This window comes from Caloenas nicobarica, chromosome 4, assembly GCF_036013445.1.
Source record: "Caloenas nicobarica isolate bCalNic1 chromosome 4, bCalNic1.hap1, whole genome shotgun sequence".
In the NCBI taxonomy this organism is placed as follows: Eukaryota; Metazoa; Chordata; class Aves; order Columbiformes; family Columbidae; genus Caloenas; species Caloenas nicobarica.
This window is the reverse complement of record NC_088248.1, coordinates 6,758,899-6,784,724: the sequence shown is the minus strand read 5'-3', so window position 1 is coordinate 6,784,724 and position 25,826 is coordinate 6,758,899. Positions and strand designations below refer to the sequence as shown.

Genomic DNA, 25,826 nt, shown 5'->3' with positions numbered 1-25,826 from the left:
CACTATTCACATTTATGCTGTGTCCAGGAGCAGCCAGGACTCTGGAAGAGGAGGAGGGAGAAAGCAAATGTCACCGCTGCAATCACTATCAGTGATTCTGATAGCGACTCAGTGATTCACTATCATGCTTCAAAGTTAGTCGCAAAGGAAGGTAGGAAAGCTGATGCTAACCTACTTAAAACAATCTCACAGAGAAAATACATTTCTTACCATCTAGAAAATAGTGAGAAAAAGTATCTAACGTCAGTAATATTTGTCCAGGACTATCCATGAAGGCTAGTACTTCAGATTTACAATCTAACACAGAATTCATGACTGAAACTGAGAATATTCAACCCACAATTTTCATATTAGTAGACAAGGCTTCTAATAAGAAGTAAAGACTGAGTGAGGAATTCCTTCAGAATTCTCTTCCAAGAATACGTGTTGGTTTTATCTGGGTAAACCAGAATAATTTGTCACTTAGTTATTTGCATATAGATGAGTAAAGATGACAATAAAGGTGGAAATAATAAATCTATTCACAAATCGAGCCAGCAAATACTTCAACAACTGAGTTACTGACCCTCATCTCTAATACTGCACAATGCTGTCTGGAGGTCTGTTACAGTGAGAGAGTCACAATTATTTCATTATAACAGAGAGACAAATATACCTCTGGTTAGAATGAAGTCAGTACTTCATTGATCACTTTAGACACCACAAGTAGTAACCTTACTAAGTTCTGTATTGTAAACGGTGTGAGAGAAAGTTACGCTCACTACGGAGAAGAAGTCAGAGAAAACATTGTTTCTAGACAGCTACACCTGGAATTCTTCAAATTCCTAGGATCTGGATTTCAAATTATCTTGAAACACTGTAATCGCTTAGGAGGTCAGCATTCTTCATCTCTTTTTTTTTCAGGCCAAAGTGTTTTCAAATTACATTCTAAAATTGAGATGTGTTTTCCCTTTTATTATTACTGATACAATGCAAAGCAATCAAGAGAAAATAAATGTATCAGACTACAAGTCACTGACGCAATCCAAAACCAGCCACAAGGATTTTGCCAGTGCCTGTAATGAGCACCCTGTTAAGTCACTGCTGTTCCTGAGAGCTCCTAACAGGGTTTATGTGTCGTAACATTTGTTATGTTCTGATCTACTTCGTTCCCATCTTCATGGAGCCAAGGAAGAATGAGCGTCATGCAGACCGGTATTTGCCCGTCCTCACAACCTTTCCCCTGACTGTTGGATATGATCTTTCCTACTTCATTTTCCAAGGCCTCGGGGAAAAGCAGTGGGTTTAGGGATAAGAATTCTTCCTGCTCCCCTGTGCTGTGAGGAGGTGGCAGCAAGGGACATAATTTTCCCTTTCTTCCTACAGAAGACTGAACAAGATGTTTCTAGGGAGCCTGATGGTGAATGTTTACTCCTAGAGTGGCAAGGAAGACCAGGTGAGCCTAAGCAGGGCTTCAGTGAGGAAAGGTTGCCAAAATAAGGGCTGGATCTGGACCTGATAATCAAGGACTGACGACTGTCTACACAGGCTTTCTGCAGAGCTTCTGCTGCAGAAAGAGCACCTCAGCTCTCACTCTTCAGGAGTGTGAAAACATTTTTGGAGTCTCCAGGAGAACGTGTTTCTCCAAGAGTGTACCTGCTGGGTTTCAGAACAACAGCTGTCAAAGAGGTGTACGTTTTCTACGATGAAAGCGTGATCTTCAGCTAAGAGATGTGACCATTGATAGAGTACGTGCATAGGTCAAATGGAAAAGCAGCAGACGGTTATGCTGGAGGGGAAGGGAAAGTTTTCATTGTGAAAATCTTTGTGTAAAAAAAAAACCTTACATAAAAATGCTCAATAATAAACAGGTGAAAGCTCGCATTTTGGGAGACGAATTTCTTTGGGCAACACAAAAAGCTGCTTTTTTCTTTTTTCTGTAAAGCTTACAATTAGGTAGGTCCTAACAGACATTATAGCTGCATTAACATACTTATTACACATGCAATACGTGTTAAAGAAGTCATTGCTGAGTTCAAAAACTCTGTTAGAGTTGACTTCAATGTATAAAAGTATCCCCACAGAGCCCACACTATTGACTATTCTGAGATTTACAGACAACGATCATTTTGAAGTAAGAGAAAGAAAAGGCTTGTAAGTCTAAAATATCTGTATTCTTCCTCTTTTGTACGAAAAGCATCACTCTACAAAACAAATGCATAACAGAACTAAGTATAAAATACTTAACTAGAGGAAGGAGAGAATGAGGAAAGGTAATGCTGAAATTGAGCTGACAAGGCAGGATTTGAACAGTGCCTGTGTTAACTCCTATTGCTTACATCCCACTGCACTTCAGCCCCTAAGTTGAGATACTCTTGAAGACTTTACCCTTAAGAACTGTCTCACACTTATTTCCAGAGCTACAACCACAGATCTAAAGCTGAAAACAATAAGAGTTTATGACTGTTCTCAGTTTACCATCCTGCATAAAGTATGGATTACATTATGAGCCTTAAATAATTAGATCTTTCTATAGGACTTCAAATACTACACCACCATTTGGTATGAAATATTCTTAGTACAGAAATGAAAGCTCTGGTACTGACAAATAGACACTTAATAGTAACATACTCTGAGAATAACCTGATATTAAAAAGTAGGTGCAACAACTGTATTAGAATATCACATCACACGCGGTTTGCGGAATTTTGACTAAATTATTTCTATTGTCTTTGCTTCATTCTGTTTCTGCCTGCCTGTGAACAAATGCTGTCATATCATCTTTTGGCTCCCTTGATTCACATCTTATAAAAGATACTGAAAGTAAAATGTCTGTGCCTTGAAAAAAACCATCATTTTTAACCTTCGCTAACATAACAGAAAGCTAAGGTCAGCGGAAACAGGCTATTAGCACAACTCCATTTAAACCTAAACCTCACAGGTCGTGGGTTTTCACTTTTGCCTTGGAAATTAGCTATTAAGAGAAAGATGTTTTTAACCTTACGGAGTCAGAACAAATGCTACTGTTTAGGAAAACAAGTCCTGGCAGTGCTGTGGCTGCTTAGGAGGGAAGCCAGCCTGTAAATAGGTTAAGTGTGTTAGAGCGTACGCTCAGCCCATCTTTTTTTTCCCCAAAACGCAACTTCTCTTTGTCTGCTTTTCCCCCATGCAGACAGATACACACTTGGAAACTGCACGACAAACACCACTCGGTTTCCTGGGAGGCACATTGTGTGGTTACTGGCAGGTCTCACGGGTTCCTCATAAAGCCTGCATTGGATCTGCTGACAGCGCTCCTGCTCTGCTGCGCAACAACGGGTAACAGCGTGAAGAGACTGGATGGACTGCACGCAGACTAGGGGGAGCACAGAAACATTCCTGCTATTCATATTCCTATTCCTATTCATTCCTGCTATCTGCTTCTGTGTTTCTTCTTCCTTAAGTGACGTCTATTTTTTCAAGAACAACCTGGGGCTAACGTTAGCAGTCAAAAAGTCAGCTACAGCAACATACCTCTTGAATAAATGCTGGTTTTAAAAAGAATAGGTTACTTATCATTGATTGTGTACTTCAAGCAATATCTATAAAGACGTCTCAGTATAAATGTCTATGCATCAAAAGAGGAAATAAGAAAATAGCATAAGTTTCCTCTAAAAATAAATGAGAGCTAAAATGTATAAACTCAAAGGGTAATAAAAATAACACTTTCACATCCTTTTCCTTTTTAATAAAATATCATAATTTCTTTTAGTCACTTATAATCTCATACTGGAATTTAAAATATGTAGCCCAACAGATTGAAAAGTTTAACAGATCCTTTTAATTTTTTGTGGGAATGTCCACTCACTGTCCTGCACTGGAGAATGTCATTGTTCAGCCCATGTTGCCTACAAATGTACGGTCAGCACAAAAGCAGTACTCTTAATTTCAAACTAACATAAGACAGTACTGTACCTAAAAACAGACTGACAGTTTTGGGCACTATGGAAAGCAGGTCCATAATGTAAGCGCCAGCTGCTGAGCACAAGTATCGTGTTTTTAAAGAAATGAAATAGAAATGTGAACGGAATGAAAGAATTACAGTGTTATACTGGCAAATCTGGATGTGACTTCTTTGACTACTGCACGGCATCACACATGATTTTGAATAATGACCAACTTTAGTACACACTTAACAATGGGGCGCTCCTAGGAAGATGTAGTACACTCTGTTATTTTATTTAATTAGCTTCTGTAGAAGACTCCAGCACTCAAACCTTTTCAGCCTTTTTCTGCCTATTAGCTAATGTGGATCAGGCAACACAGAGGTCAAATATTCAATACCAAATTTACTCAGACTTTGAAAACAGAAAGACAGGGACTAGAAACCAAGACAAAAATGAAACTGCTGTCACCATACTATGAACAGTAGATCAGCTCTCATTTCCAGCAACTATCATCACACTACCATGTCAAACTTCATTATGAGAGGTTTGTATCACCCTGATGTATCACCTGTATGCACCACTTTGTTCACATCACTTAGTCTGATTAATCAACAGCTGCCAAATGCAAAAGTTAAAAACTCTCATTTTCTTTAACTTCCAACTTTACGTAAATCACAGTTTTGTCTTTATTTAACCTGATAAACGATTTCCATCATCCTCACTTTACAAAGGAACTCAGAAACAAATAAAAACTGCATGCCCTGAAAGAAGAGCAGAGGAAAGAAACAAAAGCAAGTTATGACCATGAGTACAGTGGACAGTCAAGCCTTTTCAGAATCCAGACAGGCAGCATCAAGGAAAGACAATCAGATTTTTGCTCTGCATGCCAACGGCACTGGCAGGTTCAGCTTTTGTGTTGCAGCCATTTGTTATTAGCCTCCAACCCCTTTGCAAGAAATTGTATTACTGTTTCATGCTGTGCAGGTAGAAGGAGCACGCCACCTGAAATACTGGACCGTCTCACCCCTTGATGCTATATTTCTTGCATGATGATGATCCAGGGGGTGGAACAGAAGCGCTTCACTGCTCTGAGCAGGTGGACTTGTATAGAGCTGCTCATCTTCACAGGATGGGAAGAAGGCATAATAATATAAGGAAATGACCAGATCTTTGTAATATGCATTACTTCATCATTAAAAAAAATTTTTATATATATATATATATAAAGTGCTGACAAGAGCTGCGTTACCAAAAGAGAAAATAGCAAACTTTGCATCATGTTCCTGGAATAAACAGGTTAAGAGGACAGTAAGTTTCAGAAAAGTGGTGTGACGTGCTTTGCATAAAGAAAGCATTTCCCAGCCAAAAGAAGACAACCTGCATATGCTTTAGATTGCTAGCAAAAATCACAAGTTTGCAACTATTCATATTGTCTGTGAACACACATCTTATTGAAGGGCAGGTATCAATTTTCTGATGAACATATTTTGAAAGAAGTATTAGTTCTGTCATTAGCACTATAAATTAGAGAACTGGTACAGGGTATTTTCTTTCAACATTTCTTCTGTCAACACTATTACTTTCTGTTATTAATAATTATTATTCTAGGAAAGAAATGAGAAAGATGGCCCATGGACTGAACAGGACACGTGCTATATTAAGGTATAACAACACAGACCACACTTATCCCGTGTGATTTGACCTTCCTCCCAGCAGACTCTGCATCCACTATGCACATTCAGGTCTCATCCTAACGTGGAATCAGCACCTGGCAAGAACACACACCCTGACCCCAGGAACAGCTCCAGGGTCTCACCATATAATAGAACAGATACAAGCTGTAGTGACCTGAGCTGGGACACATTTGGGACACCACAGTCAGCAGCCAGCTCAGAAATCTCATGCACATCTGCTGTGGTAACTTTGCCACCAATACCATGCAAGAATATTTGAGCAATACCACCTACAAGGTTTCCTTTAATCATCGATCACCACAATTTTTTCCTTCCTTAGCATTTAGTGGAAAGTGAATAGTTTAGTTAAAGACTGCAGCCTCCAGCAATTTGCACAGCATTCTTTCTATATTGTTAAAGCAATTAGTACACAGAAAAACTATTACATATACACATAACTGTTAGTTCACTGCAATGTTTTCTGGAAAAGTTCCAGACTGACCAAAGCAGGTGTAGAACAATAAAATCATAACAACTCATCTTTTAAAATGTCAGGCCAGAGTAAAGGGAAAAGGAGACGGTAATTTGAGAGATGACAGAATAAATGAGACTTAAACTGAAAAATACAATATTCATTTCTGCATCAGTTCGGGAAGGATTAGTAAATCTGAATATAATTATATATCTATTTTTAAAGAAAATAATTCACTCTAAAATCAACATGTCAAAAGAAGGTTAGCAAACGTTAGGGTACATCTTTGAACGACAAAGTTCTAAATTTTCTATCATACTTCCTCAGCACTCAGAGAATTTACTAGCTTTTTCTGTAGGCTGAGACAATTGGAAAAGAGTCTTATTGAGATACCTTTGTATGTGAATGTGTCTTGGGCATCAAAATCTAATAAATCACGTATTACAATTCTATTTATGATCTTTATACCATCACATGTTTTGTGATTTCAAGAAGAAATTCTCTTTCTTGGACTTCACTGTCTTACCTTGGTTGCAGGTTTTTCCAGTGTATCCCGGGTGACACTTGCACTTGTTTGGCCCAACACATTCGCCGTGTTTGCATCCTGGCTGGCATATAGCTGCAAACAGAGGAATACTCATCATTCTTCCACTCCAGCCACAGCTAACAGTGCTTTACTTTGAAACAAATGGCAACGACCTAACAAACAGTACCGTTTATGTTCCTCCCTCCAGCATCATCACAGGCTTCAAATACCACTGTTCAAACATCAAGTGCACTTTCAAAAGTAAACACCACCCCAATTCATGTGGGAAGAATGAGATACTCGTTACTACTCTATTTTTGTACAACACTGTGTTGTGCTGTTTCTGGGATATCAAACCCTTTTAACACCTAATCAGCAAGCTGGCACTGTACCTTCACTTGCTGTCTCTGTGCATGTATGTACTACGATTCATGCCATTAAATTGGGTAAAACTGAAATACACCCCGGCTATATGGAAAATGCGTACATCAATGTCACAGGCAACATACAAATACAGCCATCGTTCAGTCACTGACAGGCAGCAGCACAAATCCATGCATTCATAGTTTTCCTCTATAAAGCAACACTCTTTACCTGCTTATTAAGCAATGTTTTGCCTGAATCTCTCCCCTTTGGGCAATTGGATTCTGGCATGGGAATTACCTTTTTTTTTTCTTTTGGAGGAAAAAAGGCCAGGGTAAAAGTAAAAGCAACACTGACTGTTACATGCTGCTTTATCACTGCACACATCCAAGCCACTTCTGCTCAGGGCATTCCAAGCATTTATTACTCAGTCTGCTGTACAGAGCCAATCTCAGAACGTGAACTTGATGGTCTATTCTGCTTCCAGAGTCAAATTTGCCAGGTAATTTCTAATTCTCCAAATGAAGCATAAACACAGAACTCAAGTAATAGATAGGAAGCTGTTTTTTGGTACTTCTCTGAATGGAACACAAATAAAATTCATAAAACTAACTTAAAACTCCAATAATAAATCAAGTATTGCTTTTGAAGAAATATAAGAATTCATGCACAAATGTATTTCTACTGATGTAGGATTAGCTAACAAGAATATTTTCTGAGCACAATGAATCCTGCATAACTCTGGAAACCACTTTAAAGCTGAAAATTTTAAACAACTTTTCCAAGTCTTTTTTATTAGAAATGTCTTTCTATTAGTAAACATACTGTTTCAACCTACTGGAAAATTAAACTATTTACTATGCTCTAAAATGTTGTTTATCATTGTATGAGAAACCGCAGACACAAAACTCTACTGTTTAAGCAAGACTGGCAGAACTTGAATACTCTGTAATCAGGATTTACTATTTACCCTGGCTTTAAGTTCATTTTTTAAACAGTATCATTTGGAATTTGCTAACTAACTAACTAGATCCAGCTGCAATATTAATTAATCTGACAACAGGCTGTATCATAAAACTGGATGCATTAAGCATGTAATTTAACAGAAATCTGTCAGAAGGCACTCAAAAATGTAGCTTGCATTCCAGCCAAGCTGTTCACAGGGTTGAATTAAACAAAATTAAACCAGAAACAATAAATTAGTTTTGGTTGTGGAAGAACTATGCAAATACATCTCTGATGTTCTAAAATCTTTTCCATAAGATTGAAAGCATCAAGAATCGCCAGTTCCCACAAATGCATCTACAGAAGGAACTGTTAGTGTAGAATGAGTTTGCTGTGGTTTTAGGACTGCATTTGCCCTTCATTGTCAGGGCATTTTTGTTTGAACATTGCATACATATATACGTGGTCAGTGATTTCCTCTGAGAGCGTAAAGCCTTGTTTTAAATCTACAGCACTGCTCTCGATAGATCATCCTAACACAATGGTGCAGCCTCTTTCTGACAATTGTCTTAAGGAATATCTTAAAAAGGCAACAGAGAGGGATGTTTCTAGTTAAAGCTTCTTTTTTTTTCCCAATAAACACTGTCCAGCAACAAAGAAATGGGATTCAGATTCAGAAACATCTCTTAGTTAAAGCATTAAGGAAAGGGGCTACTTAGACTACTAAAATGTATGTTTCAAAAAGTATGCCCTTGGGTAATGGACAGATTTGATGGAAAAGCAACTGATACATCACTAAAAACTTCTCGAACATTGTACTTGAACACAATTACTGTAGTAATAAATAGAAAAAAAGATCTTTTTGTAAGAGCTTATTTAGACACTAAGACTTACATCTTCCTGACGTCATAGACCCAAGACTAATTAGAGGTGATGGCAGCAAAATGAAAACTATGAAGACCAACCTCATGACTTTGAAGACACGGGGGAAAAAGATGTGATCTAAACTACAGTACAGAAACCAGAATGACTATAAATATGTTTACAAAAGATGCCATGAAATTTCAACGGCACTTTAAAGAAAATCCATATTGTGGAGTGGGACAGTGTTAGGTAATAATTACTCTTTAAAAAACACAAAGCATCATGGGATCAGCTTTGCGTGAAGTGTTAAAGTCCAGTAGTTGAACCTGCGGCAACTTTAGTTTAGCTGACTTTTTTGAAGTCTTGGTCCCTCCTTCAATTGCACTGACTGTGAATTAGCAGCAGCTCAGACAGAAAAAAAAAGACCTCATACTTGAAGATGAAAAGCCTCATAAAATTCAGTAATGAAATAAATGAGATTTTCATTTCATTTAGAAATGAAAATGTTCCTCTAATTCAGAATGTCAAATACATTTGTATTAGGAAACAGATGTTTTGCTTAATTGTCTCAGTTAACCAAGTAGGTCAGATATCGTACTATTATAGAAAATAAAGTATATATTAGCATTTGTTTAAAACAAATATCATACAACCGTCTACAGATATGAAACATGTAACATAGGCCATGTTATTAAATCAAGCAATTGGATCTGTGGGATCTTCAAGAGATCACCTAGTCCAATACATCTCAAACTTAGCTTCATATTACGCAGTTTTTAATGTCTTGTGTGACATACAGGTAACTCCTAATCTAGTTTACATCCTAGTTTTAAGATACAATTATGAAATGCACTTAAGTCACATGACAGATATGTCTCTTTTCTGTTTTTAAATGTCTTAGTTAAAGGAGATCTCAGCCTCTCAGCAGCCTACAGCTCAAGAATCTCTGCTACCATAAGGAAAGTTAGCAAACCACTATCCATAAGGTCAAAGCATCATACAATGCCTTATTTGCACATTAAACAGGTATTTGAAAACCTGTGTCTGCTGCCAAATACTGTACTTTAAGAAATCCTGTTTATTAGAGTACATTCTGTGCACTTTGGCTACTTAAATATTATGCATCTTATTTATATACAGCTGCTGAAATTCCATACAATGTTACAACTGAGGGATCTCTATACACAAGAGAAAAGTGCTTTAGAGCAAGCTTTACAACACCTGTAGCTCAGTCGCCACCACAGATCCATTCCACAGCACCTCCTCTCAGGAATGAAGCCACTCTCACCAAGCCATTCATAGAGTCTGAAAAGGTTGCCAAAAGAAACAAAAACTTCCTACTCTTTGTAATAGTAATTGCTTTAAACAGGAGTTAAAGATAAACTGGTACAGACAAGCTTGCCACTAAAAACAAAATTGCTAACTTGTTGTTGAATCAATCTCAACAAAGACCTAGTATTTGTCCAAGGATTTCTCTCTGGAAGCATTAAACTGGCACTCCAGTTGGGTAGTAACGTGGACTGAGACAGAAAGAAATCCTAAGCACAGCTATCTTCATAATTAGCCAACTGCTGCTTACTTATCTGGGCCATAGAATAAACCGCAACTAAACTTTCCATTTCACTTTGTTGCCCAGTTCATTCAAGAGGCATTAAAAACAAACTCTGGTCTCATGATTATTCATTTTAGTTTGATAATTTTATTTTTTGGGGGGCAGGGCAGATATGAAGACTTGGTCTGTCTTGGTTCCCACCAACTTCAGAGTCAAGGAAGGTATTCTAAAGCTTTTTATTTGGCCATAAATCTAACAAAGTATCTATTTTAAAGGCTGGCAAGAATTACCTTTCCCTCAAAAACAAGATGATAAATACCACATTTAAATCTTACCTAAATTTCAGGACAAATTCTATTTCCTGTAAAAATAATAAAAGGAACTGAAACATGAGCGAGTGGTTTGAGTTTAGGGTTGGGTTTTTCTTTCTTTTAAGGTGTGAGACAAAAGGAGTAGGAATTCCTAGTGAAATGCACATACTGTTAGCACGTGTTATGCTCGTGTGAAAGCCAGAAGCCACCCATCTTCTCAGTCACTACTGGCTGCTAGTGGTGTATTAGCATGACTCAACCCCTCTGAACTGTTATTTTTTAATTGCTGCATAAATACAATAAATGAAAAACACATTCAATCAATATATTATGGGTCTATAACATCAGGGTTTTTAAATTTCATCTGTATTTTCTCCCTGCATGCAGTTCCCTTTGCAAGTCCCTCTCTGGATTTGTCAGTTCCCCTGCACCAAGCTGCCCACCTTTTGAGGACATGGGTGACCACCACATGCTGTCCCCTCTATTCCTTCTCATCTAGAATTTTAATGTTAATGACTTATTACTTGATTACCAAGCACTGTTTTGTGGAGTCCCAACCAGATGGTTGCACTGCCTGGTTCCTACCTGCCTAACTCCTCCTCTTCATTTGTGGCCAACAATGGAAATCCCTGAGCTTTCCTAGTCGAGTACCTCTATCGATTTAACTCTTATTTGGTTTTCCAACACTCCCAGTTGGCATCTTTCATCAAAACAGCCTTGGATATAATTTTGTGTATAATTCTTAAATTATTTTTATCTGGTTTTCCACTTCATTTCTGTTCCTTACTAGTTTCTTCTTATCCCTTGCATCTTTTTCCTTGGGTAATGCCCACAAGGCTGTTTCATTGACAGAAGCTGCCCTTTGATTGTTCTTTCTGCATCCCTCCATTCAAATCTGCCTCAAAATGCCAGACTGCTGATGTCCAACCTGTCCTTGAACTTCTATTTTCACTTCTCCAAAGTCTAAAAACATGCATAAGAATACCAGCATCTGAAACAAACGATGCTGGTCATCTGCTTAAGTGGCCTTGCTTCTGCCCTCTCTTCCCAAGTTACACAATAGCCCCTTATTTATTCTGACTCTAAATCACAGCTCCTTAAAATTCTGTTTGTCCAAACACAGAAATTAATTTGTGCTTCAGCCCAGAGATGATTACATACTAGTCAGTCTCACAAACCTTTACTGGATCATCTTACACTGCTGCATGCAGAGCAGACTCCCAATCTTAAGATCGCTACGTATGTTCCCAAGTGCCAACTTTATAAGAAGACTTGCATGTTGGTGAAACAAGCTTTCCTCTATGCTTTGTTCTTCACCTGGAACTGGCTCCCTTTTTCCTGCGGTGTTAACAGACCACAACATCAAGATGTGTACTTCAGCTCACATCTGTCTATTTCTATTTACTTTTTTGCAATTCTTTGCAAATTATGCAATTGCATAAACACACACTCTGGAAAATAAACCTGCCTTATTCAGAGTAATTTTGATCTAGGATCCAAAGGTATGAGCTAATTTGTAAAATAAATCACTGCAGCTCTTTCAGAGTTACACATTTCTGGTTTGTTCAGCTACATACAAATGCAGGAGAACGCATAAAGCTTAACCTACCACAGTTACCAGTAGGTTGTAAAAACATGTCATACTCATAACTCACATTACAGAACTACTTCTGAAGAAATAACTTTGCTTCCCAAATAAAGTATGTTAGCAGTCACAACATATATCTCTGCAGAGCTTAATAAGCCTGACTAGGGCAACGGGATATTAATTTTCAGATAATTTCATATGCAAAACGTTCCTTTATCCTATTTTTTGAAAGATAATAAATGTCCTTGACCAACTTCCGTTAACTAGAGACTGATAATGTCATCAGATAAAATGGTAGTATCTAATGCCTAAAAATTTTGTCATAAATTACTTGCACTTACTTGTAATAAACGTCAAAATGCATGCTTAAGCTTCTGTGTAAAACATAAGCTCCATTAAGTGGCTCCTAATTTTTCATGCGCAACCACTACATTTGCCTGGGTAAATCGGTTACTCAGTTTGCACATATGATTCCAGTAACAGCACATTAACAAGACAAACCGCAGCCAGTGTGGGCTATTCACTGCAGCGAATTCTTTGCTTGCGTATGACTGCTGCCAAATGTGTTTCTAAACTGCGTACACAAATCCAGACCCTGGTTCATGAATGCCTTGCTATTCAGAACAGCGCTTAAAAGCATGCACAACTTAAGCATGGGTAACACTGAAATCAACAGGATTTCAGGAAGTCAGTGAAAGTTAATCTAATGCTTTTGCACTCAAAGACTCTTTTTAAAAAATCAGTGAAAATTTGATCCAACACAAGGCAAAATTAGAAAAGCAAGAAATATTTCATGCTCTGTCAAGCTTTTCGGATTGCAGTTCAAGTGGCTCATGATAATGAGTGAAAGGATGGCGCTTTATCATCTCAAACGCTTCTTTGTTACCTGAATCTTTCTCTGTGTGTACTGAATTCCAGCAGGTAGGAGCAGGCCAGCATGAGTGTGCCTATGTGTGGTGGCAGAAAACAAACTGGGCCCTATTGCTATTTTGTTTAATAGAATTTAACACCCACTGGCTTCAGCAGAGTAACTTGCGTGTCGCAGTAGCAAAGCTGACTTTCACAGACAGGTGAACAGCTGCTTGCTTTGCTCCCCTTTCTGAAGACTGGTGCTCCAGCCACAGGGATAAGCAAACAAGGCACATGAATTCCTGAGCAGCAACAGAGGACAGCCCTGGGTACCACTGTAAACTAGTGTTGATTTTATTTTGCTCTAATGTGCCAGGTTGTACAATGCTGGAAAGTTTCCCTGCTGTGGGAATGACAACCTGCAGTGGAGGTGCAAAGCAGGCAATGGGGGGCAATAAGTGCTTCAGCCATCCCAAAGTAACCTCCCACCACGCATGATTCAATACTGGGAAAGCAGATTAGGCCGCCTAAGTCTGACAGCTTGTAAATATGATGCTGGGAGTATAAACAATTTGCAGGAAGGAAAAAATATTGCCTGGGGCTTGAGGGCAAAGAAAAAGAGTGAAAAGGGAAAAGTGCAACGGTTTAGAAAATAAGTATCTCATCAAGTAAGTGACTGGCATAAAACAGCCCTGTTAACTTCCTTCCCCCCTTATCTTCCCCAAATCAAATGTTTAAAAAAGGAAAAAAAAGAAAAGCACATCTACATCTTCTTGTCACGTATTATAGTTTTCACATAAACTTACGACTTAGAGGGCATAACTCCAAGTCATAACCTTGTCAAAATTATTTCAAGAAATATGTTCAGCTAACCTTTGGGCTGGCACCTTAGGCTGGCTATTCTCTGCCTTAAGACGTAGAAAGCTGCAAAACAAATATCCAAAAAAAGAAATTCCAGCTTTTTTTTCTGTAAGGAGGATGGACTTGGCTGGGGTTTTTATCAACTTGTTACATTCCTGGAGACTTACACACATTGAACATTCAGAGCCTTTCTGAAATAAAAAAAAATTCTGGTACACATTTAAAAATGGAAATACCTTACATCAGTATTTCATTATGAGCTTTAACAAACACATTCTGATACGTAAGAATAATTAAATATAATGACGTAATGCTATTCTTATTCAATTAGCTAAGGAGCTACACTTTGTCATGTTTCATATGGTATGTAGTTGTAAAAGTTCTCAAGTTTCATGGTTTAGGTTCAATGTTTCTATCAACAGAACATAAATGCTATTCTTAAAGAGACAGTATCCTTTCATTATAATATAGGTGTATATTTTTAATGCTGCATCTCCACAGAGCAAACATAAAAGTTTAACATCTGGATGCTAATGTGAGAGTAATTAAATTACACCCATTTATAAGTATCTGAACATGTGCAACCAATAAACATACTGGCATATAAATTTACAGGTCATTTTTATAATGTTTAACTTTTGAATGTCATCTAAATTAAAACTAATGCTTAGAGACCTTTTTAGCTCTTACCACCGTATGAAACTAGATATGCTACCAAAGTTAAATAAGATGGAAACACAGATTAAGGTTTCAGGCTTATTTTAAATCAATTTAATTGCCAATAAAATTAATGTTAGCAGCATAGCTTGTTAGGCTACATAGCCTTATTATAAAAGACTGGGACTTAAGCAATGGCAGCTCTTTGTATTTTGAGTACTATGTGACCAACACTTATGGGTGTGCTATGACTGCAACTTACATTGGTTTAAATTAGTTTTAACCAGAAAGTCCATTAGCATTTGTTACAGTGGAGGGAGGCTCCCCAAGTTGTCACTGGTCTTTGAGAGAAGCTCCAAATACGAATATACTACAGTTGTAAAGGTCAAATCACCTTACTGTTGGGATTTCCTTGAAAAAAAAATGGACTGCAAAACTACTATTCTATGAATGTAGCACAGGAGGGATGCAGTGGAGAAGTGGAAAAGGATACTGTATCTTTAACGTAGTAAAGTCATAACTGCTTTAAAAGCATAAAGCTTCTAAACTGAAAAAAATGAAATAAACAAACTGAATAAAAATAGCAAAACCTCATTTTTTTTCTTGCATAGCAGTATTAAAGCAGTATTGCAATTCTGTATAAAATGTCTTTTCTTTGAAAAGTACCAGGGATGCACAAAGATATCAGTCATTTTATAAGTAGCGGACTTCATGCATATCAATATTAATTAAACACTGCCAACGCAATGCATTATTACAGATTGTATTCCTGCAACCACAAATTCAGTTACAAAACTCTTATTGACTTTAAGGAGATTTCACTAGTGGGTCAGCCCCCGGGAGCCAGTATTTTCATGGCTCATTATTGACGAAATAATGGTTTATTTTTGTGCATCCTGGACTATACAGAATTGGCATTTCCACTGAAAGCATTGTTATGCGCAAGAAACAGAAGACCTAAGCAGCTCATGGCCTCTTCTCCCATTGATGTACGAGATGATTTATATGGGTAAACTCCCATCAACATTATCACTGGTTATACAAAATCTCCCTCTGGGCATCAATGAGAGTACAGCCACCTTTCCCCCCGCGCTCCCGCCACCTCGCATCTCTGAAAACAGATTGCACAGTACACATACACAGTCTTTAAGCTCATTAGGACAGGAGCAGCAGCACAGACAGTGTAAGTTTCTTCACAACTGTTGTAAGAAGGCAGCAGCATGCACAGTCCCCAGCAAAGCGTTTGGTTATGCAGCTGCTACATCAGCTTGTACAAGTGCCCCTCTCTCTCTTGCTGGTCCTCTTAAGAACCTCTCAAAATACTACGCTTTCTACTAGGTTTAATTAAATCTAAATGCTAACCTCACGTCCTTCAATTAACATTTTTTTATTGATGCAATGCTAAGGAGAGCTGTAAACTGATGGCTTGACTTATACTTTTGCTAATGGGTGATTTTACTGTATAACTTCTTGATGGCTCTGTCCTTGGGCTTTTAAGCCCATTGTCATGGGTTTAGTGTAAGTTGGTGAGAAACTACTTTGCTGACCTATTCTAGTGTTGCTCTCTAAGCAGAACCCTTGAACCTCAGCACAAGGAGATAGCCAGATGGAGTTACAACAGCTGAACGCTCTGAAAGAGTGCACTCATCTTCACAACTCCTTCTCAAGACAGACTTTATAGACTTCGTTATCATTTAAGGAGAATTTAACATGGAAATGAGTGAAGTAATCAAATAACATCACTGCTTGTAAACTCCATGTTCACTGGGATTTTATTCCTGTTCAGCATCTTTTCTGTTGGTCAAACTTTCTGTCCACCAGACAAAATCTCAAAGTATTCCTGCTGGCTGCAGAAGTCATGCAGGCTCATGCCAACAGGGGATCTGACAGTAGATCTGCATCCATTTCTGGAAGCTGCAGATCCAACCTTCTGTTTTGTATATATGCGTACACAGCAAAAGGAACCATTTTTGCCATCACCTCTAGCAAAGGAGTTGTCCAAACTGTAATGCAGAATGAGAATTGAAGCTGTTTTATACTGCTTTTCTTAAAAAAAAAAATCTTGCTTAACCTTTTAAATTATGTTAAAGTAGTACCTCTTTCTATAGCTCGTGGCTGTTAAACTGCAGCTGAAATTCTGAAGCAAAAGGCAGCCTACATCTTTAGTGTGCCTTGACTACATACAACCAGCACACAAATCAATTACAAACGGACAGGCAGCCAAGTACAAAGCAGGTGTATTTTGTTCATGAAAGACACAAGCACGTGGAAACCATTTTTACAGCTTTTGAAAGAACTAGCTAGCTAAAAGCAAGGCAGGCAGACCATTAGTTCTAAGAATGACTTCCAGGGAACCAAGACAGGTTAGTGGCAAAGACATCCACAAAGATCTATTTTTCAGATAACCCCTAGCACGGCCTGTTGGAAACTGAACGGAAGAACTTCAACTTCCATACTGAAGAATAAAAAGCATCACACTACTTCTCACATAAGTCTCTGCGGGAAATGAGTGCATCTCTTAACCCATATTTTAGTTTTCTGATATGCTAACCAGGTTCCAGAGCTCACTATGTGAGTATATATTCACAGCTGATTTCTGTACATGGGATTATCAGTGAGAGTCAGTCAGCAGTGGTTTCAAGGACTTTCCTGCTGCTTGGTCTACCTCTGACCTAGCAGAGACACTCAGACAACGAGGCCCAGATTACCCTTTCCTTGAGAAATGCTCAGAAAGACAGCCATCCCTGCAGAATAATGTCACAGACATCATATTAGGGGGATGAGGCAACAGGCTTCAGCAGGTCTCCTAGACTACAGTAGCTACAATACAGGAAGGGACACAACAGTCTTCTATTCTGCAGCTGACATTTCTCATCCAGCTCAAAGAACTGAGCTCCAGCCCTACCACTGCTGGAAATTCTCTTCCCCCAGGCATTTCAAACCATGAAAATTAATGCTGAAGAACACATTAAAAAAAAAAAAAAAAAAAGGTCAAATCAACTTTCTAATGCGATTTTTTTCTGCTAGCACATGGAAAAGTGTGGTTGTGCAAGAGACATGCAATGATGCATGCCCTGACTTGGCTTTCCCTGTATGCTTTAAAACTCATTGAATGGGTTCTGGGTTAGGACAACACACTCAGTACCACAGATACAGTTGCCTTACAATGCAAAAGGAGTTATGAATTAAAAAAGTGCTGTTGATATCTGCTCTCACCAAAAATGATATGTCACAAGAAGTCAAAAGCCCCCTACTCTGAGAAGAAATCCAGAAGAAACTCTTTCTATCCGCACACTTTTGCTCTGCGTTATAGTTTTGCTGTGTGCACAATAATAACACAAAAATGCAAGAAACCAGCCCTATTTTTACACACACTTCATCAGGTACTTTATCAACATACCATTTTTCACAGAAGTAGGCTTTTGTATGATTACTCCCACTTAGGCTACTCCTCTAACTACTAATTATTATGGTGTAAATAAATCCTGCATGCTGGGCAACAAAATGGGATTTTTGGACTAATTTCAACTGGGATATTTAACATCTAACTTTAAAGTACTGGTGTTGTGAGTCCATCAGTGTAAAGGATCAGCTCTGCCGATGATGAGGTGACTTCATATGAACTAAGAGTTATTGTTTAAACAACACTGCTGCTGCTTCCAAAATGAGCCCTTCTGTACACCAGGTTCTACCAATAAACCTGGTCTACATACCAGATCAAAACCTCAGAAAGATGACATTAGTGATGGAATATATCCACCCTTCCAGATCTAGATTAGACCACTAAGTAAGTATGGATAGATTTTCAATTTAAAAGACTTGGAAATGTCAATGAATTTGAGTTACATCTGTTCAGCCCCTTTGAAAAGATGGCTATATTTGTAACAATCACAAAATGGATCTAGTTGCCTTAACATGGATCTCACTTCGGTGTTCACAACATGAAAGGAAGAAAAAAAATTCAGCCTGTTTCAAAGTTCTTGATTATTTCAGCTGGAGAGACACCTTCTAAGTGCATTTGCTGGAACTGGAAAGGGCATTTGGGGAGGTGTTTTCATGTCACTGAAGAGAGAGTATTTCTACCAGCTGAGATGTTAGAGCTGACACTGGCAAGCTTTGGAAGCAAGTTTACAGATAGATCAGACCCTACATGCACTTCCTTATGAGTACAAGTCTTGATTGGTGTAAGTTATTAACAGGAGACGGAGGATGTTTTAAAGGAAGAGTGTAAATTAAAGGAGGGGTCTGATTTCAACTTCTTCCTACACATTTATAAGAGTGAAAAAGACAGCAGAGTTATGCTGTCTTGCGTTACTAAGCAGCGGTAAGCACAATTATGCTCTCTGTGCACTCCTTTGTCAGTCAAAGGGACATAAAAGGAATTACTCCACACTTCACAAAAGCAAGTTTAGCTAACACAGTTCAGTTTCTATCTGCATCTCTATGGATGGATTACAGATCGAAGATCAGGAGCACTGAGTTACCAAAGCTTAATGAGTTAGGGCTTGTCAGCTGTCCCACAATCCTTCCCTGTTGGAGCTGACTTAGGCTTAAACCTCTGTCATAATGAAACCATTACCTTAAATCGCACAGTTGATTTAAACTAACACATTTTTTTTCTCAACAGCTGTGGGCAGAAGGCATGCCCATGCATGTTTGGTGGAGCAGCTCAGCCGGACACCAGAAAATGTATCCAGGTCTGTTAGCTATCACTTGCCCACGGCTCACAGAATCATAGAATCATTTAGGTTGGAAAAGACCTTTAAGATCACCGAGTCCAACTGTAAACCTAACACGTGCCAAGTCCTCCACTAAACCATGTCCCTAAGTGCCACGTCTACACATCTTTTAAATACTGCCAGGATGGTGACTCAACCACTTCCCCGGGCAGCCTGTTCCAATGCCTGACAGCCCTTTAGTAAAAAGTTTTTTCACCCAATATCCATCTAAACCTGCCCTGGCATAACCTGAGGCCATTTCCTCTCATTCTATCACTTGTCACCTGGGAGAAGAGCCCAAGCCCCTCCGTGCTCCCACCTCCTTTCAGGCAGTTGCAGACAGCGACAAGCTCTCCCCTCAGCTCCTGTTCTCCAGGCTGAACAGCCCCAGCTCCCTCAGCCGCTCCTCATCACACTTGTGCTCCAGCCCCTCACCAGCTTTGTTGCCCTTCCCTGCACTCTCTCCAGTACCTCAGTGTCTTTCCTGTAGTGAGGGGCCCAAAACTGAACACAGTATTTGAGATGCAGCCTCCCCAGTACTGAGTACACGGGGACAATCACTTCCCTGGTCTTGCTGGCCACACTATTCCTGATACAAGCCAGGATGCTGGTGGCCTTCTTGGCCACCTGGGCACACTGCTGGCTCATGTTCAGCCAGCTGTCAATCAACACCCCCAGGTGCCTTTCCACCGGGCAGCTTTCCAGCCACTCTTTCCCAAGCTTGTAGCATTGCAGGGGGTTGTTGTGACCTGTCACTTAGCCTCATACAATTGGCCCATCCCAACGATCCAGCCGGTCCAGATCCATCTGTATGGCCATCCTACGCTCCAGCAGATCAACACTCCTACCCAGCTTGGTGTCATCTGCAAACTTAATGAGTTTCATGCATTCAATCCCCTCATCCAGATCATTGATATCACCAGATATTAAACAGAACTGGCTCATCATGGTTCAGAGCTCTCCACAAACTGGGACAACCCTGCCAGGTATTGGAGCCTATATTCTTGCTACACTCTGGCTCCAGCATGGCCCTCATCTTACATCTGTTGTCAGAAAGATAAATTCAGAGATCATCAGTGCCGACGTAGTAAACCGTGCATGAGTAAGCAGGTGAGAGTCCAAAGGTACTGTAGTACTTGCAAGCATACCAAGGATGGCTCAAACTAGTTTGAGGAAAGCAGTTCAAGCTCACTAATAAAGAGCTCAGTGTTATTGCCTGAACATTTATAGCTTCTTTTTTGAACTCATTTGTAAATTGGGTCTCACTACTAATTTTTTAAGCTGGACTCTATACTTGTTTTCTAGAAACAGAAGAGAGAAAGTCAGACATGTATTTATACCACTCATTTCAGGGACAGGACTAAGAAGTTCGCCTTTCTCTATAAAGAAACCAGGAGAAATAATTGTGTGCGTGGCTTTTTGGAAATTTTTCAGGGATATTCCTTTGTACAGTAAAACACTCAAGTTTTCCTTTGAGGCCAGGAATGCTGCCTTCTGTGCCAGGTTAATCCTTCATACCAAATGCCACATTCCCAAGGTAGAGAGTTAACTACAGATCTTCTATTTGGCTGTGAGCACTAGAAAGATTCACTTTCATTCAGTGTACTCTCCCACTCTGTGATATGACTGGAATTTTCACCACCCACAACTGGGGCAGATTTTCTTGCTTTATTTTTCTAAGAGTTTGATTTAAAAACTAGAAGGAGCTGCTAAGTTTTTAATGAGGTCTTCACCCAAATATCTGTGACTCTTCTGAAATCAGCCATTCAAAAATTATCAGTGTGAAAGAAATGGGGAAAAAATGCATTTAGACACCTAAGTGATAATGGTATTCTTTTGAAAGTCTGGTCCCAGCTACTGGAGATGACCACAGAAAATCCATCTCTGCACTTCTTGGAAATGTGCATGTAGAACAAATCTGAGAATAATGGACTAAGGTGCAGTGGAAGGAGGTGGGAATTCAGCTGGCTTTAGCTTTAGAAGAGTATGTATGATATCTGAAAATGTTGGCACTACAAATGAACTTATTGACAAAATTCAGAGTAAAAAATAAAAAAATACCTTCTGTGTATCATTACTTTTGTCTTGTTTTCAACTTTTAATTATTAATCTTTTGATAGTATCACTTTATGCTATGCCTGTCTCCCAAGATCACAAAAATGCAACCCCAAATCTGACTTGGTGACAGTGAGAAATTAAAGGGCAAATATAACTGAAATTGACTTCCACCTAAACATGAGCTGAAACTTATCGTCACAACACAGGAGACAACTTGTCTAAGAAAAGGGTCACAGTGAGCCTCTTCTACTGTTTTGGACTTTTTTAGTTTTGTTCTTGTGTTTGGTTGGGGGGGGTGTTTGTTTTTGTTAGGTTTGTTTTTTGTTTGTTTGTATTTGGTTTTGTTTTAAACAATGTAAGTTTTTGATACTTACCAGTTAAGCCTTTAAATGCTCAATGATTTTCAAATAAAAAAAATCTATGAAAGATGGACATAGATTCTATCACCTCTGAAGTAGCCTCAGTTAACCTACTTCACATTCTCCTTCCTCCTCTATAAACACTCATCCCAGGGAAAGGACTACAGCCCTAAAAATCAAAATGATTCACAGTATGGCCTGAGAGATATCAACCTGAGAACTTTGCATCAAAAAACAGTATCAGGGATGTTATGTTCCAGAAATACTTTACATAGCTTTTTTACCAGTCATCTTATATACCTATTAAACATTGCGGGCTTTGAATACGCTTGGGAAGGAAGAAGCCAGTCTTGCTGTTTACAGATTTGAACAAAACCTTTGCTGAGAGTCTACAGTTGGACTGCCAATGCTCTTTCTATCTTTTACCTAATATTTGCCACCTACAGTCACAGCCCTGCAGACTAAGGAACTTATAGTATTTAATACCTGCTTTATTTTTAAAATGGCTTGGCAGAAAATTATCTAGTTTGCAGACATTCACATTGAAATTTTAAAAATAAATAAGAGAACCAATATTTATAGGTTCACTCCTGCAAAAGCTTGGGAGATATCACTCATGTATGCACTGTTAAGCACATGAGCAAGTGTTCCCAGTATCAAAGGCTGTAATTTTAACAAGCTGAGGTCCCTGTGACACTCCTAACAACTTTAACTTCTACACAGTGCTAGCTGCCACCACAGAATACCTTTTGAAGCTGCAGTTAATGATGAAGACTTATCTCCTTGGTTATTCTGCAATTATATCAAAGATTCTAGATAGATGTGAGAATCTCAGAGATGTTTCTTTTCACGTGTGACCCAGTAAAAGGATGCTGTCAGGTGTATTTGTACCCTTAGTTCGAGGTTACTGAAAGAATGTTTGAACTTAACACCAACTGGGACATTTCCATCAACTTTCTAAGTGAAACATCAATAATTTGTGTTTCTTTCTCAGATGCAAATGTTCTTGCCTTACAGTGCTTGTAACATGACACAGGGTAGTGTTACGTCAAGCTATTAGACCACAGCATGAAATGAAGCAAAAACCAAACACAAATTCCCAAATTCTCATTGCCCTAACTAAATTTTACCTTGCTTGATTGCAATGCTTTTTAGTACTGTTAATAAAAGACAGAATTTTAACCTGACAACATCCTTATAATGAATTCAGACTCACACGTGCAAAAGCCTAAGCCCTGCATTGTGAGGATGCATGTGAACACATGAAAGATGTGACTAGGTGTGTACAAGCCTTTTCTACGAGTGACTAGAAGCCCCAGCAGCAATGATACTCACGTTGGCATTGCCCCCAGGACAACCGGGCCCAGCCCCAGCAGCAGTCGATTCTACTTCCAAACCGACACAGTCCTGGAGAGGAGACTATTTGTCTGGGCCACCTGAACAAGACAGTTAAAAAAAAATCTGGTAAAACATTTTGGAATTAGATAAAATTGTTCTAGATTCAGAAAAATAAAAGACAAAAACCTCTTCTGCATGGAGATACATCTCATTTTTTTTTAAAACAGTAACTTTTCTAAGGTGAGTCTATAATATTTTGATCATTAGTATTGTATGTAATTCAGAAAATGTAAATGACTCTAGGTAAAGAGGAGAAAAGATAATTAGGGTAACTTTGTAAAGCTTAAAACAACTAACATGATTTGCTATATGCTCACTGCTGCCACTCCCAGGCCATTATTGAATAATTTCAGAAATCTGAATCACAGAATTTATAACGCGGAATAAACCACCATCGTAAAGTTTCAGCTTTGGTTTATTTCACAATATATGGCCAAATTTTCTCACTGAAACATTAAAGAAAAAAAAAATCAAAACAAAAGCTTCCTGAACTGTTAAACAGAAATACAAAAGGAGAGCCGTATTCTTCCCTTGTCCAAGGAAAAGACACCACAGCCTCAAGCAATTGCAAAGCATTGGCATAAATCATTACATATTTTTCAATAACAAACTGAAAATCATGTGAACAAATCCTAAAATGAACTCCTTGGAGGGGGGATCATGCTGGCTGATTTATATGCACACAGAACTGTTACTGCCCACTCATGCAGCATCCCTGATCTCCGAGGTGCCTCACAGCCGCTCGCTACACCTGACACGGCTCTGCACGACGCACACGCTCTCCAAGCGTTCATTTTCACCCCGATTCATGTTAAAACTTGAGCTGCAATCTTCGCCATATTCTGTTTCAAGTGCCTCGAGGCGTCAATAAATTAATTTTACTCTTACAGCACGCAAAGCGCTTTGTTTTTAATTCTTGCAGGACGCAACCCTGCCAGGGCAATAAACTTTTTATACCTTAGCCCGTCTTTGGGTTGCCGAGCAATGGCCGGCACTGGCTGTGAGCGGGCTAAAGGCGGGGGGGACGGGGCCCAGAGAGTCCGACCCGCGGAGCCCCGGGAGCGGCACCGGCTGGCACCGGGTCCCGCCGGCCCCACGTCTCCACCTGCAGCAGCCCGCCGGCCGTGCCCACGGGCGCTTCTTCTGCGCTGCGGCGGCGGGAGCACCGAGACAAGTCCCGCCGAGCGCTCCGGGGGCTTGTAACGAGCCCCCCGCCGCCATTTCGCGCCCCGGCGCTCTAGTGTCAGCTGGGAGCCCGAGGGCCGTTTACAGCCGCCGGAGCCCCCTGCCCTCCCGGGGCACAGCCCGCGCCCCCTTCGCTCTCCCCGCAGTAGCTCCGACCTGCCCGAGGAAACACCAACTTCCCTGCCCGGCCCCCGACCACCGCCCCGCGGGAGCCGGCGCCTACCTTCTGTCAAACTCCCCGGCCGCCCCCAGGGAGAGGCAGGACGCCAGGAGCAGCCGCAGGGAGAGCTCCATGGCCGGCGGGGCGGGCTGGCCGCCCAGGGAGCCCGGGCTGGGCAGCAGCGGCGGAGGCGCCCCCCACCGCGCCCTGCAAGGCGGACTGCGGGGCGGGAGGGTCCGGCTGCCGCCGACAACGGCTGAGCTGCGGCGGCGAACCCCTGTGTCTGCCCGCCCGCCCGGCGGAGGAGGCGCCGCACGGGGAGCGGCCGCGCCGCCCGTCCCCGGCAGGGGCGCCCGCCGCACCGGGACACCTGGCGTGGGAGCCCCCAGCTCCTCCTGACAGGGGCCGGGCGAGCTGTAGGAAACAAAAACCGAAGCCTGAAGACACCAAGAAGGGTGGGCTTTGTTTTTATGAGCTTTTTCTAGCTTGAACTGCACGAAGTTTGCTCTCTGCACCTCTAAAGCCAAGAGTGTTAAGATCTGGCCTTTTTTTGCCAACCAAACTTCTCCCACAGTCAAGCTTTTTGAAAGAATTACAAGGTATATGTGTTTTGGTTTTTTGTTGTGGTGGTGTTTTTTTTTCCTCTGGCTCACACACTCCTATTAATAGCTCTCAGACGTTGGTGTGTGTGACATAAGGTCTCGCAGCCCTCGTCCAGAAGAAAAAAGCAACGAGTTTAAACATTATCTGTGTAATGACATCTTAGCACAACTACCAAGAGTGACAACTGCATCTGTATTCTGCATTAACATGGTAAAATACAGCAGTTGTTTTTGTGTTGTTTCTATGATCTGCAGCTCTTAGGACTTACTGAGGGACACTTGAAATAACAGCTTGTCACCAATTTAAGGTCAGAACTGATCTGAGATCCCTCTGATTACAGGCAGATGGGGCCAACAACTTGGACTAGGTCACAGCATTGGTTTTGATTTGTATCTAAATCGAGGCTAAAGCTCATCAGCTGTTCTTACAAGGGTCTGGCTGCAGTCTAGAAGCAGAAAACAAAGATATTCTGGGCTATGCTGTAACACAAAACCAAACCCTTTAGAGAGCGTTTGAATGCCAAATACTATTTCAGCCTTCAGATTTGAGCTGGTAGTTCTGTATAGAGCATTTTTCTATCTTCAGAACACTTCACAGATAATTCGAGCAACCCTACACAAAGGTGCACAAGATGCAAATTGTGCCAGCGAGCTTTTGAAAATTATACCCTTCCCCAGAGTCGTTTTACCACTCCCTGCTCAAGTTTGCAGCAGAAAGCCCCCTCCAATACTCTTTCCTCTGCTTCTGTTATCTTTTCAGGCCCAAACGTTCCCTGTGCT

The 25,826-nt window shown here is 40.1% G+C and overlaps 1 protein-coding gene across 4 annotated transcripts in view; it reads right to left on the bottom strand.

Moving 5' to 3' along the window:
- Positions 1-24,753, bottom strand: part of NPNT (nephronectin) — a 49,877-nt gene extending 25,124 nt beyond the window's left edge. The window contains exons 1-4 of one of the 4 annotated variants that reach the window (XM_065634018.1): positions 24,508-24,750; positions 23,037-23,137; positions 13,922-13,972; positions 6,577-6,669 (exon numbers count right to left, since the gene is read on the bottom strand). In XM_065634018.1, the coding sequence (XP_065490090.1) occupies positions 6,577-6,669; positions 13,922-13,972; positions 23,037-23,137; positions 24,508-24,578 (316 nt within the window). In that variant the 5' untranslated portion in view covers positions 24,579-24,750. Of the gene's footprint in view, positions 1-6,576; positions 6,670-13,921; positions 13,973-23,036; positions 23,138-24,507 lie in introns of all 4 variants that reach the window. The other 3 variants (XM_065634017.1, XM_065634014.1, XM_065634016.1) reach the window with 3 other exon arrangements.
- Positions 24,754-25,826: the final 1,073 nt, after the last annotated feature.